This window comes from Eptatretus burgeri, chromosome 1, assembly GCF_056783735.1.
Source record: "Eptatretus burgeri isolate ZD-2024b chromosome 1, Ebu_testis_v1, whole genome shotgun sequence".
Taxonomy (NCBI): domain Eukaryota; kingdom Metazoa; phylum Chordata; class Myxini; order Myxiniformes; family Myxinidae; genus Eptatretus; species Eptatretus burgeri.
In genome coordinates, this window is record NC_140961.1 from 60,681,655 (window position 1) to 60,695,889 (window position 14,235).

The 14,235-nt window shown below is 50.5% G+C and overlaps 1 protein-coding gene across 4 annotated transcripts in view; it reads right to left on the reverse strand.

Annotated features, from left to right (window-relative positions):
* Positions 1-288: 288 nt before the first annotated feature.
* Positions 289-14,235, reverse strand: part of DNAI2 (dynein axonemal intermediate chain 2) — a 207,037-nt gene continuing 193,090 nt past the window's right edge. For all 4 annotated transcript variants that reach the window (XR_015059325.1, XM_085885608.1, XM_085885597.1 and 1 more), the window contains 2 exons: positions 600-640; positions 289-423 (listed from right to left, as the gene is read on the reverse strand). Coding sequence is in view for 3 of the 4 variants with exons in the window: in XM_085885608.1 (XP_085741734.1) it covers position 423; positions 600-640 (42 nt within the window). In the remaining variant the exon portion in view is untranslated. The remainder of the gene's footprint in view (positions 424-599; positions 641-14,235) is intronic.

Sequence of the window (14,235 nt, forward strand, 5' to 3'; positions counted from 1 at the left end):
GAGGTTGGGTGTGTCGTAAGGAAGAATTGGCTCGATTTTTGGTGAAAATATGGATCTGGATACGAGAATTATTTGATTTTGAAAGTGATTCTTCACCATTGAAAGATAGGGCCAAAAACGATATAGTACTGTATAGCATGATATTTCAAAAACGTAATGGACCAGATATGTTCTCGTGGATCAGGCATTGTGTGGTGGAGGTATGCGCTTTACCGAGTGCCCTTCTCGTTGATGAAATGTATTCATGATGAAACTGCAGCAACGATAAATATGTGATACGTGATAATATAGCTTGTACGTGTTTAATCAACTGCCTTCTTTGGGAAAAGCATGCACATTGTGAGTATTGTATTTTTTAAACTTGAAGAATCATGTGACTTTATCTTGTTAGCAACTCCTTTGCTGATATTTTACTGTTGAGTTCTGAAAAAAAGAAGAAAACAGATTTGGATATAATACATCAATATGATATAAAATATTAGATGACATCAACATGAAATATCATGAAGTTATGGATAAAACTTTTTAAGCGGAATGGTAAAAGAGAAAGGAAAAACCTAGAGAAAATATGACAAACGTTCCAAGAAGGTTGCACATACCATTTCTGTTCATCAGCTTCATTTCTTGAAGTTGACTCTTCCTGCAGATGCACATACAAAATTTTCAGATACCTATACATGAAAAGATTGCACAAACACAGTACTTTGGGAGCACGATGGTTCATAACTTTTACATCAACACCTGATCTTCACACAAAAAATATTTCACGCTAAAAAAATTAATATTTGGTGTCTGTCTGTCTGACCGTGATAACTTTGGTCGTTACTCATTCAATCTCAACCAAACTTGACAGGGGGACTAAGGATCACATGACAGAGGTTGTGGTAACTCCATTTGCATCCTTCCCCAAAGGTCTTTTCCACCTTGGGTGAAATCTGTGTGAAGGTGTATCGAAAGCTTATCGTGGCGTTTTTGCAAGGCCGCTTCTTATAACAAAAGTAACTAGAAAGAGAAATCAGAGATTGAAATCCCTCGCCTGACTTGTTTCGTGTGGTGTGTTTTATGTGGCAAATAAATGGAAGGATGTACTGAAGGAAAGGTCATTCATTGCAAATGAAATGACAAAATGGTCTGACATATCAAAGCACTGTAAACAAAAAAAAAACCACATGTAACAAACAAAACCTGCAGATTGAGCAGAATAAGGGTGCTTTTCTGGTTCAACACACTTTTGTTTAACTCCTTGTGCTGCCTCTGAGCTGTCTGGACTTGGTTTGACTTTCCACCCAGTTATTAACTGTTATCTGGTGTCTCGAAGGCAGGGCATGGCATCAATGTGTGTACTGTACCTCGGATGGATATTAAACTGGGTGTCCCATCAATAAGTATTCGTTGGTGGACATGAAAGATCCCACTGTGTCCTTTTCAAAGAGTCCGAGAGCTATCACTGAAACACTGAATAAATTCCAAATTGCTGCTCTAACATACAGAGGGCATTGCATCAGCAACGCTGTTATGCTCCCAGCAATGATGCAACAATGATCCACAGGCTGCATACAAAATGAATGAAGTCCTTGTGCTGTCACATGACTGGAAAATGGCTCCAACATAATTAAAAATGCAAACCAAGTGCCTTTTTCATACATGCCTTCAGCATCCAATGATGAATGGGATTACTTAAATATCCTATACCTGAGGGCCTGATCAATTTCACCACAGGCAACAAACAGATAGAGGCAAAGACAGAAAAACTTAAGCCATGCTGGCATGATACAGTTGGGCTCTGAGGAGTGTGCTAAATTCATGAGCCTGGGTATCTAGAATGGATGGAGTGGGGATTTGGGGGGTCTGGATGTTTTGGGAAATCCTGAAAAGTTGTGAAGTGCCTTCAAGACTACCATCCTTGATGTTGCCGGTAGAGGCCTTGGAACCGACCATGGGGTGAAGAACATTGTCTCCCAAGTGACACTGGATACCATTAACCAGAGTCGCAGGGCCAGGCTTAATGGCAGAGATGAGCTGCTCAGGGAGTTGAGGTGTAAAACTGTATGTGCACGGAATCTCCGAAGAGGTAGAGCATCATCTGTGGTCAAGTGATTTTCATCCTGCTTAGAGAGGAATTTGTGCATTGCATTCCCCAAACCTCTCCCTCAGTGTACTGCAGTTAGAGCAGACGATGGCGGTCTGAAGTGAAGGCCCACTGTGCGGTTACTTTGAGCGGCTGCACCAGGCTGGCCCATCAGGTATTGAGTTGGACTTCAGGGGTGTAACCATCCCTATTGCTGACACTCCAACCAACTATGAACCACCTTCATTTGTGGAAACACAGGCTGTGCTGAACGACTTGAAAGGTGGTAAAGCTCCTGGGATCTGTGGCATCCACACTGAACTTCTCAAGGCTGGTGGAAATGCTGTACTTGTGTCGTTGCATGCAGTTCTGTGCTCTGTCTGGAACACAGGTATCATCCCAAATGACTGGAAGAGGAGCCATATATATATATATATATATATATATATATATATATATATATATATATATATATATATATATATATATATATATATATATATATATATATATATATATATATATATTGTTGTGGTTACCAAATTCGCAAACCACCATTCAGGTCCCTTAGGTGAGGTATCTCGGTAAGTATATGTGTAGTTAGGCCCAAACCCGTTGTCTAGTGGGAATACATGTCATTTATGCGTGCTGCGACTCTTCAGGATAGCCGTTTTTCTTTTACTATCTTTAATTTGGACCAACCGCCATGATTACCACCACAACCACAACATCAACCACCAACCACAACGCCGCTTCACCACAACCGCCACGACCTTCACGTCACACCTCGCAACCGTCGCATCGCCACCGTTCTTGCGCCGCCTGTGGGTACCGGTGTTGGACTCGTGCAGGGCGCGCGCCGAACAGCGTGTACAAAATCACGGATTTTGTGCTTCAAAAACGGATCAAAAACGACACACGCCCACTTTTTGCCGTCCAATCGGTGAGCGAGGGGCGATTTGGCCCCGCCTCCAGGGCGTTGGAGGGCGATCGATATATGCAAATTTATGGATCAAAAAGCATTCACGCCCACTTTTTCTCGGGCCAATGGGGAGCGAGGTGAAAGGTCGAAGGGAGGGGGTCAAAGATGAGAGGGCGAAGCCATGGGGCTGATAAAAGCGACCGTGTTCGTCAGTCCAGAGAGTAGGAGAGTCGAGAGGGAACAGAGAGTCAAGACTTCGCGGGCGGTGGAGTTGGCAAGAAGGAGCTGGTCGTCGTGTGCGTTGGAGTCGGAACGGAGGGGACGGAGCTGTGGAGAGGCGGCGAGGGCAGACGAGGGGGTGCTCGCGTCGTGCAGGGAGCTGCACCCCAGGGAGGCCGACAGCGTGACCTGGCCGAGGTGGAGACGCTCGTCGCGGGGCAATAAAAATCCTCTATACCCCGAGCATCAGCAACCCCCTCCTGTTTCCCCCCGCACTGAGATAGTGCGACCAAGGGGGCCCCTTTCCCACCCCCTACCAGACACTGCCCGCGAGGCCCGCGGAGTTGAGGCACCATCGCCGCTCCGCGTCTCATCACCAGACGGGTAGGCCCGACCCGGTCTCGGCCTCAGGCCCGCCTCATCTTTGAGGGTGTTCTTCTTTTCCTTGGTTTTGGGTATGTGTTGTCGGCGCCGTCTGTGAAGTAAAATTGTATAAGTGTTGCCGTGTGCTCGTGTAATCGTTATTAGATCTGCATTGTGTCCTCGCTTTTACATTTGCTTTTTGTGTAAATTGAATTGAGTTTTTCTTTTCTGTGTGCTTTTGGTGGAATTGAATATGTGTGCTTCTCGTGTGCCGCGAATAAATGTGCTTTGTGTTGAACTGTTTCCCGCTTCGCTTCGTCATTTCTTTCTTTGAATCCTCATCTTGCTTCACGTAAAGGGTTGGTAGTGGGCTGAATACGCCCGATAATTAATCGAACCGTCGAGGTCGACGATAACACCGCTCGGTTATCCCGATAGTACGGAACGGGTCGCTTAAGTGGCCCGTGTCCGAAGTCGACCTGCGGCGAGGTGCGATCGCCCGGTCTACCCTCCGCGTGGGTACTTAGGTAGGTCGAATTTGGCGAGCAACCCTATCCCACGCGGGGGCTGATTGGCTCGATCGCGGTGAGACCGAAAGGTCCACCCGTGACTGGTTCCCGGCGTTAGTCCGAGAGGGTCACGACTGGATTGTCCGTCCGGTGGGCGACGTGCCGCGATTCGAGTTACGTGGCCGTCAGCACGCCGGCGGGCGCGAATACTGCAACACTGGTGTCAGGTCGTGCGATACAAATCCATCGCCCTCCTCTCGGCACTGGTATCGGAGAACAGGAAAACGGGCTCTCCTGTCTCCAGCTAAATTCACGGGAATCGGTCCAGGGGTGAGAGAAGCGACCCCCGATTCCCTCCAAATTACGAGCGAGCTAAATTAACCCTTTAAGAGAAGCAAGATGGCGTCTCAAGGCGAGCGGGAGCCGGGGGTATTAGAAATGGATGTAGAATGTGTAGAATCCATGGTCCAGGATGGAATCCCCGAGCAGGAAATGTTGATTGTGCAGGAACACGGACTCGCCCAACTGAACCCAGAGCCCGAAATGGGTGCGGCAGCGGCCGCGGTGTATGACACCTCCCCCCCCTCTCCACCAAAACCCTTCCCCAACCCTTGCCGAAACGGCTCAGCTGAGTGCATCCGACATGGCCCAGCTATGCGCCATGCTGGCGGCAATGAACGAAAAGATGAATGCGAAAATGATCGAAAAAATGGATGCGAATATGAAAAACGAAATGAAAGGCATGAACGAAAAGATGGATGCAAACACAACTGAATTTATAAACGGAATAAAAAGCATGAACGAAAAGATGGATGCGAATACACAGCAAATGAAGGAAGAAACGAAAAAGCTGCGGGTTGAGACGCAGAACATGGGCCGAAGCCTGCAGGCGGGCATGAAGGCCGTGACCGGGGAGCTGAGAATGGCGACTCCACGTGTGGAAGCAAACGAGCTGGAAGGGGGTGCAACGGCTGACAGGCCCGCGGTGGAGGCGGGTAAAAAAATAATTCGGGGGGCGTGTTGGGCGAGGGTCGTGACAGAGGAATCGACGGTGACCAAAAGGGAAAAATTAAATGGGGAGACCAAAACGTGTGAGACGAGACACGAGGTGACGACGACAGAAACTTATAAATGTATAGAGACACGGGAGACAGAAAAAATAGAGAGACAACACGATGAAGACGGGGTAAGTGACGCGCACACACACACGGAGGTAGTGGAGGATAGTGAGGTTGAGCTCGCGGAGCGTGCAGAGACCCAGTGCGAGCACCTGGATGGCCTCCTCCAGGAACGAGGGGAGGGAGTATGCCCCCTTGAGGCGAGTCACGACCAGGTGAGTTCGGTCGTGCTTTGCGAGGTTGAGGGGACGGGTGCTGTGGACGGGTGCACGGAGAGCTTGGGGGTATAGAGGCCCCGGAGACCCTTGTGGGGACACAAATCCCCAGTGTGGTTGTCCCTGTGTGTGTGGTGCAAGGTGTGAGTGCGTCCCCGTGTGTGGAAGCGACCCCGTGTGTGAGTGGTGTGGTGGCGATGGTGCCGGAGTGCGTGCTTCCCAGCACGCCGTGTGTGGATGAGGCACCGCGGGTTAGTGCCCCCGCGTGTGTGGATGAAACGGCCAGTGTGAGTGAGGCACCGCGGGTTAGTGCCCCCGCGTGTGTGGGTGAGGCACCGTGTGTGGATGAGGCACCGCGGTTGAGTGCCCCCGCGTGTATGAGTGGGGCACGGTGTGTGGAAGAGACCGCGTGTTTGAGTGTCGCCGTGTGTATGAGTGAGGTACCGCGGGTGAGTGCCCCCGCGTGTGTGAGTGAGGCACGGAGTGTGGATGAGGCACAGCGGTTGAGTGCCCCCGCGTGTGTGAGCGAGGGACGGTGTGTGGATGAGGCACCGCGGTTGAGTGCCCCCGCGTGTGTGGATGAGGCACGGAGTGCGAGTGAGGCACCGCGGGTGAGTGCCCCCGCACGCGTGAGTGAACGGCCGTGTGCAAGGTCGCTGTGTGCAAGGGAGACCGTGTGTGTGAGAGAGCGGTATGTGAGGGAGATGTCGGTTGGCATGCGGGAGCACGCAGCCGCGTCTCCCGGTGTGAATGTGATGGAGTGGACTGTGTGCGTCGTAACACGCAGGTGTGCGTGGGTCGAATGGCGACGACGGCGACATGGGAGGAACGAAAGCCGAGTAGCGGCTGTAGTTGTTTCAGGGACCGTGCCGGGTTCACCCAGCAGGGAGCACGAGGTCCGTGCTGTGCAACGCACGAGACCGCCACGTGCTCGCTTGCGAGAGTGAAGTCCCGGTCCGGAAACGCACGCGGTGGATTTGCCGATCCCGCGGACGGACAAAGTTTAGGCAGGATTACGGATTTGGACCGGACGGGTTCTCCACGCGATCGTGTGTGTTAAGCTCCAACGGGCAAAGCACATGTGTTCGCGTGGGGAACCCCTCGAGACGTGGGGCTTGTGTTTTTTTTATGCGCACGGTGACGTCATGGCTGCACGTGGGGTTGGAATCCGGCAGGAGGGGTATCTCTGCCGGATGGTACCGTCCAAGGAGGGACGAGGAACACGTGCAGCTGCATGACGTCACGGGCAGGTGCAAAGTGCGCGAGCTCTGAGTTGCCGCGCAGGTGCTGAGCATGAAAAAAAAAAAAAAAAAGCAAGCCTCACTTTCGGGTGCAGAGGATTCCTGGGCAAGGGGTGGAAGACCCCCTTGACCCGGGGCACAGGATGGAAACTAGTTAGGGGGAAGGGTAAGCTTAGTTAGACCGACTTCATGGGGCAGGGGTAAGTCCTCATGGAGTCCGTGGAATGGATTAGTTAGAGGGATTGTAGCGAGATTTAGGTTGGGTAAATAATTTTTGGGACATTGAAGACAGTGACAGACAGTGAATGTGTAGAGGGGACGTAGTTTAGCTACGTAGCGTTAAAAGGAACGTGCTGTAGTTTAAGGGACGACGTGGGAGCACGAGTTAGTTAGGGGAGGTAGTTAGGAGGATGGCAAGTTCAGCGGTGTGTGTGTTGAAGAGTTGGTGAGTTGTGAGGTGAGTACTTGGTGAGTGAGTGAGGCCAGCGGGTCTGTGTGTATGGAGCGAATGGGGAATGCATGGTGCGATGAGTGATTGGGGGGAGGAGTGACTCCCGCCCAAGGGACCCCGGGGTCAGTGTAGAGTGAGTTAGCGGGGTTAGTTAAATTGAAAAATGGAGGTCGTTTTGTTGTTGGTGGGGAAGTAGGCTCGAAACCCGTTTGGAGGGGTGCAGGAGCCCTGTTGACGGGCTGGGAGCGTGGCTGCGAAAGGTGAGTATCGCTGAGTGGGTACCCCGGGCACCAGGCTAGTCAGCCGCGGTAGGCCAAGGGCCCATGGGGGGCCGGGATAGCGTAGTGGGCACGGGTGCGTCTGCTTGGTGCGGAGGCCCGGGGCGCCATTAGCCGCGTGGGCAGTGTTGTGGGCAAGGGTGACCCTCGGAAAGGGGCCTGGGAAGCCAGCCTGCCACGTGTGCGTTTCAGGGGAGGTGCCATGGGGGGCACTCCCCGGTGTTTAGGGAGCTGGTAGGCTCGGAGGCAGTGTAGTGCCCGGGGGTGCCATAGCAGGAGATTCGGCAGAGGGTCGTGCCTGCCAAAGGGAGCCACGTGTCCCAGCCATGAGACCGTGTGAGGGCACGGAGAGAAAATTGGGGGGCGAGGCCCGAAATTGTGAGGACACCAACACAGGCGACGGGAATCTGGGTTGTTAGAACCAATAGTTTAAGCGAGAGGCGCTTGTTGAAAGCCTCGGGGTAGTTTAACAGTTAAATGGTTAGGGTAGATTAGGAGATGTACCCCTCCGCACCATCCATCCCCTCGCTGTCGTTGTGGGCCGCTGGACCCACTTTGGTTATAGATCGCCGAACTCTGGGGAGGCCATTCTGAGGCTTGAATTGGGCCTCGACACAGGACGTTAGCTCTCCCTTATTCCCCTCCGAGAAGGGAACGTAGGGGTTGGGAGTAGGCTAGGTGACAGGATAGGTTAGCCGAACAAGGACGATAAAGGGGGTTAGGGGACGATTTATAGTGGGGAAGTAAAAATAAAAACAATAAAAAAATAAGTTGGGGCTAAATTGGGGTTTGACAAATTAAGGGAGTGGGTATGTACAGTGACAGGCAAAGGCGATAGGTGGGAGGGAGACAGGTAGGTAGGTCCGAGCCCGCCTTCCAAGTGGCCAGCACCACCGCACTCCCTCCACCAACCTCCACTGAACGGCAAGAGCTGGCCAACTTCATCGGCTGGTCGTGTTTTGCTTCAAGGCGGAGGCCGGCCAACTTCGTCTGCAGCTGCTGTGCTGCAAGGCCTGTGCCGGCTGGATCGTCTGCAGCTGCTGTGCTGCAAGGCCTGTGCCGGCCAGTTCATCTGCTGGCTGTTTTTCTTCAAGGCCTGTGCCGGCCAGTTCATCTGCCGGCTGTGTTTGCCTGCAACGGCCTGGTTCTGCGGGCTGAGTTCGCCTGCAGTGGCCTTCTTCTGCGGGCTGTGTTTGCCTGCTGCCTTTGCCATGCCATGCCCACTGCCCCTGTTCTCCAGCCCCCGTTCAATTCTTGCTTTGCCCTCCCTGTTCATTTCCATGTGCGCCAGGATCCGCAAGGCAACAGTTTGCAAGCTGCAAGAACTGCCCTGTTGGCAGCTACAACACGGGCCTGCAGTGGCGGCCCGTGCACCGTGTTTGTGTCCATGCATCCATTCGTTGTGTTCATTGCGTGTGCCACTTGAGCTGGCACGGAGACTGCGTTTGTGCAGCCCATGCACCGTTGTGGTTCACTGCGTTCAGTTCAAAAGGGAAGGCCTTGGACTGCGTGTGAGCAGCCAGCCACGTTCCCTGTCACCTGCATTGTTTGAGCCAGAGACTGCATGCGGGCAGCCTGGCTCCCTGCTAACTGCTTTCTTTTTGCAGAGTTCAATGATCCTGGGCCATGGTTTAGTGTAAAATTTGTAAGTTAAGGTAAGATGTACTGTAAATATGAGTGCGCCCCCGGCATGTCTGTCTAGCGCCGGCAATTTTATTTAAGTCGTCCGTGTGAGTGTGTTTGTTTAGGTAGTTACGCAGCCCTCAGGTTATTTATTTTGGGGACACGAATACCATGAATGTCGCACTCAGGGATCCGTAGGTAAAATGTACTAGGGGAAAACTACACATGATGGCACACGAAAATTTGACGACTCGGGACGAGTCTGTAAAAAGGGGAGGGGGTAGTGTTGTGGTTACCAAATTCGCAAACCACCATTCAGGTCCCTTAGGTGAGGTATCTCGGTAAGTATATGTGTAGTGAGGCCCAAACCCGTTGTCTAGTGGGAATACATGTCATTTATGCGTGCTGCGACTCTTCAGGATAGCCGTTTTTCTTTTACTATCTTTAATTTGGACCAACCGCCATGATTACCACCACAACCACAACATCAACCACCAACCACAACGCCGCTTCACCACAACCGCCACGACCTTCACGTCACACCTCGCAACCGTCGCATCGCCACCGTTCTTGCGCCGCCTGTGGGTACCGGTGTTGGACTCGTGCAGGGCGCGCGCCGAACAGCGTGTACAAAATCACGGATTTTGTGCTTCAAAAACGGATCAAAAACGACACACGCCCACTTTTTGCCGTCCAATCGGTGAGCGAGGGGCGATTTGGCCCCGCCTCCAGGGCGTTGGAGGGCGATCGATATATGCAAATTTATGGATCAAAAAGCATTCACGCCCACTTTTTCTCGGGCCAATGGGGAGCGAGGTGAAAGGTCGAAGGGAGGGGGTCAAAGATGAGAGGGCGAAGCCACGGGGCTGATAAAAAGCGACCGTGTTCGTCAGTCCAGAGAGTAGGAGAGTCGAGAGGGAACAGAGAGTCAAGACTTCGCGGGCGGTGGAGTTGGCAAGAAGGAGCTGGTCGTCGTGTGCGTTGGAGTCGGAACGGAGGGGACGGAGCTGTGGAGAGGCGGCGAGGGCAGACGAGGGGGTGCTCGCGTCGTGCAGGGAGCTGCACCCCAGGGAGGCCGACAGCGTGACCTGGCCGAGGTGGAGACGCTCGTCGCGGGGCAATAAAAATCCTCTATACCCCGAGCATCAGCAACCCCCTCCTGTTTCCCCCCGCGCTGAGATAGTGCGACCAAGGGGGCCCCTTTCCCACCCCCTACCAGACACTGCCCGCGAGGCCCGCGGAGTTGAGGCACCATCGCCGCTCCGCGTCTCATCACCAGACGGGTAGGCCCGACCCGGTCTCGGCCTCAGGCCCGCCTCATCTTTGAGGGTGTTCTTCTTTTCCTTGGTTTTGGGTATGTGTTGGCGGCGCCGTCTGTGAAGTAAAATTGTATAAGTGTTGCCGTGTGCTCGTGTAATCGGTATTAGATCTGCATTGTGTCCTCGCTTTTACATTTGCTTTTTGTGTAAATTGAATTGTGTTTTTCTTTTCTGTGTGCTTTTGGTGGAATTGAATATGTGTGCTTCCCGTGTGCCGCGAATAAATGTGCTTTGTGTTGAAATGTTTCCCGCTTCGCTTCGTCATTTCTTTCTTTGAATCTTCATCTTGCTTCACGTAAAGGGTTGGTAGTGGGCTGAATACGCCCGATAATTAATCGAACCGTCGAGGTCGACGATAACACCGCTCGGTTATCCCGATAGTACGGAACGGGTCGCTTAAGTGGCCCGTGTCCGAAGTCGACCTGCAGCGAGGTGCGATCGCCCGGTCTACCCTCCGCGTGGGTACTTAGGTAGGTCGAATTTGGCGAGCAACCCTATCCCACGCGGGGGCTGATTGGCTCGATCGCGGTGAGACCGAAAGGTCCACCCGTGACTGGTTCCCGGCGTTAGTCCGAGAGGGTCACGACTGGATTGTCCGTCCGGTGGGCGACGTGCCGCGATTCGAGTTACGTGGCCGTCAGCACGCCGGCGGGCGCGAATCCGCAACAATATATATATATATATATATATATATATATATATATATATATATATATATATATATATATATATATATATATATATATATATATATATATATATATATATACACACACACACACACATATATATATATACATATATACACACACACACACACACATACACAGTACCAGTCAAAAGTTTAGACACACCTACTCATTCAAGGGTTTTTATTTACTTTTACCATTTTTCTCCATTGTAAAATAATAGTGAAGACAACAAAAATATGAAATAACATATATGGAATTATGTAATAACCAAAAAAGTGTTGAACAAATCAAAATATATTTTATATTTTAGATTCTTCAAAGTCGCCACCCTTTGCCTTGACGACAGCTTTGCACACTCTTGGCATTCTCTCAACCAGCTTCATGATGTCGTCACCTGGAATGCTTTTCCATGAACAGGTGTGCCTTGTTAAAAAGTTAATTTGTGGAATTTCTTTCCTTCTTATGCATTCGAGCCAATCATTTGTGTTGTGACAACAGTGGGTTGGTACACAGTAAATTGCCCTATTTGATAAAAGACCATTATTTTGTCTGTACTGTAGTAGTCCATATTTTGGCAATAACAACTCAACTAAGCAAAGAGAAACGAGAGTCCATCATCACTTTAAGAGATGAAGGTCAGTCAATCTTGGAAATTTCAAGAACTTTGAAAGTTTCGTCAAGTGCAGTCGCAAAAACCATTAATAGCTATGACGAAACTGGCTCTCATGAGGACCGCCACAGAAAAGGAAGACCCGGAGTTACATCTACTGCAGAGGATTAGTTTATTAGTGTTACCAGCCTCAGAAATCGCCAATTAACTGCATCTCAGATTGCAGCCCAAGTAAATGCTTCACAGAATGTTAAAACTTAAACAACGCTACTGCATCAAATTTTGTGTAAAGCTTGGCGATTCCCAAGTGGAAACGATCCGCAAGATTCAACAGGCCTTCGGGAACGAAGCAATGGGCACCACACAGATAAAAGAGTGGTGCAACCGCTTCAAATATGGTCGCACATCAGTGGAAAGTGAAGCACGTTCTGGTAGGCCCTCAACATCCAGAAATGAGATCGCCATTGACCAAGTGAGGACCCTGCTGATGCAGGATCGTCGAATCACGATCAGAGAACTTGCAGTCGAGGCGGGAGTCAGCATTGGATCTGTTCATTCCATTGTGACTGAGGATTTGGACGAAAGGAGAATCTCAGCGAAGTTCGTGCCAAAGCTGCTAATGATCGAGCAGAAGCAACTCCGTTTGGAGATCGCACAGGACATGCTGGAGACTGTGAACGGCGATGAGACCACAGTGATCCGTCATTTTGTCAAAAACGAAAATCCGACGGCTCTCACTTACACTTCCTCACTCATCGGCGGTCTGTCGGCGACTGACAGCTTCTGCAGGCGGGAAAATATTCACGCATACGGATTAGGATCGCCTACATACGTGCACCAAACCACACCTCCCGAGCTTCATTTGTTTACGCACGAAAAATTAAGGTTGGATACTTTTTGAACACACCTCGTATATATGTGTGTACACACACACACACACACACACACACACACACACACACACACACACACACACACACACACACACACACACACACACACACACACACGGTATAAACTCCCAAACCCCGACATTCACAGTTACAACATTCGCAGGTTCCGCGTATTTGTGGTTGATAACTTGTCACATGCTTTTGCATTCACAGGAAATTGCCTCGCGTATTCACGGTTTTCACGCCGATTTTTTTTTTCCACGATCCACAAGCATAACAGTTCTAAAACATATCTTCCATGAGCCATGCACAAAGCAGCTGGATGTATGTACAGTACAGCACTGTATGTATGCAAAATAAATATCTTCCATGAGCCGTGAACATGACCTACTTCCTGGACGTGTATTGTAGCTTCGCGGGATAAACATAGTTTAATGGGACATCTCACCATGTGCATTTTAAACATATGGTACTGTATGTACTGTATTGTAGCTTCGCGACAGAAACATAGTTTTGCGGGACGTCTCACCAGTGTAACACGTCATTCCCTGCGACCCCATCCTCCCATGAGTTACTTACAGAATGAAAACATTAACAGCATCTATTGATGTATCCAGTATTTAATAGGTTGCCACATATGGACATTACACAATGGAAACGTTCAGCGCATCTCTATGAAAATCACCATCTTGCTACAAACAGCACCATCTGAGCTGTTACATTAAAAAAATGCTCAGCATAATATGCCTGCAGAAAGGAAAGACGTCATGTCCTGTGAGTTAAGGAATGGAAATGTTCAGCATATTAGTGTAATTCGCAGCTCGCTATATGCGGACGAATTACACAATGACATCGCTCACCACATCTATTATCAGCTGCTGAATACAGTAACACCCGTAAAAATCCCCCACAAACAATGCGCAGACTACTCATCATGTCCTGGATCACCACTATTCTTGTCTCGTTGCTCTGACCTGTATATTGCTTCTTGCTTCATTCATCCTTCGAAAATGGCTCCCAAGGACTGAGGATAACACTCAGAAGGGTATCCCTCTAAGTGGACCAGTGCTACGGGAGAAGGTGAAGCTCCTGCATGACCATCTCTCTGGTGCGGGTGGTGCAAGCTCGAGTGTAGCAGGTACAAGCGGCACCTCCAGCCCGTTTACAGTGAGCAGGGGGTGGTGCCACCGCTTCAAGGCACAACATAATTTGCGCAAAATCAAGCTCATAGGGGAGCATGCCTCTGCGGACTACGACACGGCCAAGGCATTCCCTGCAGAACTCGCGAGCCTCATCGATGAGAAGGGGTACCTGCTGGAGCAGGTGTTTTTATCACTGATGAGACTGACTTGTTTTGGAAAAAAATGCCGATCAGAACATTCATCTCAGCGCGAGAGCAAAGCAGCCGGCTTCAAGGCTGCAAAGAACCGAGTATCCCTTCTCCTCTGCGCAAACGCCGAAGGGGACTTCATGGTAAAGCCCAATGATGCTCTACCATTCCCTGAACGCACGTGCGCTGAAGAACAAAATCAAGCAGGCACTGCCTATGTACTGGAGGGCGAACAGGAATAGGTGGGTGACGTCTGAACGTTTTATGGATTGGTTCCATAACTGTTTCGTTCCTCAGGTCAAGAGTTACCTGGCAGGAAAGAACCTTTCATTCAAGGTACTCCTGCTGCTTGATAACACTCCTGGCCACCCCACAGACCTGAAC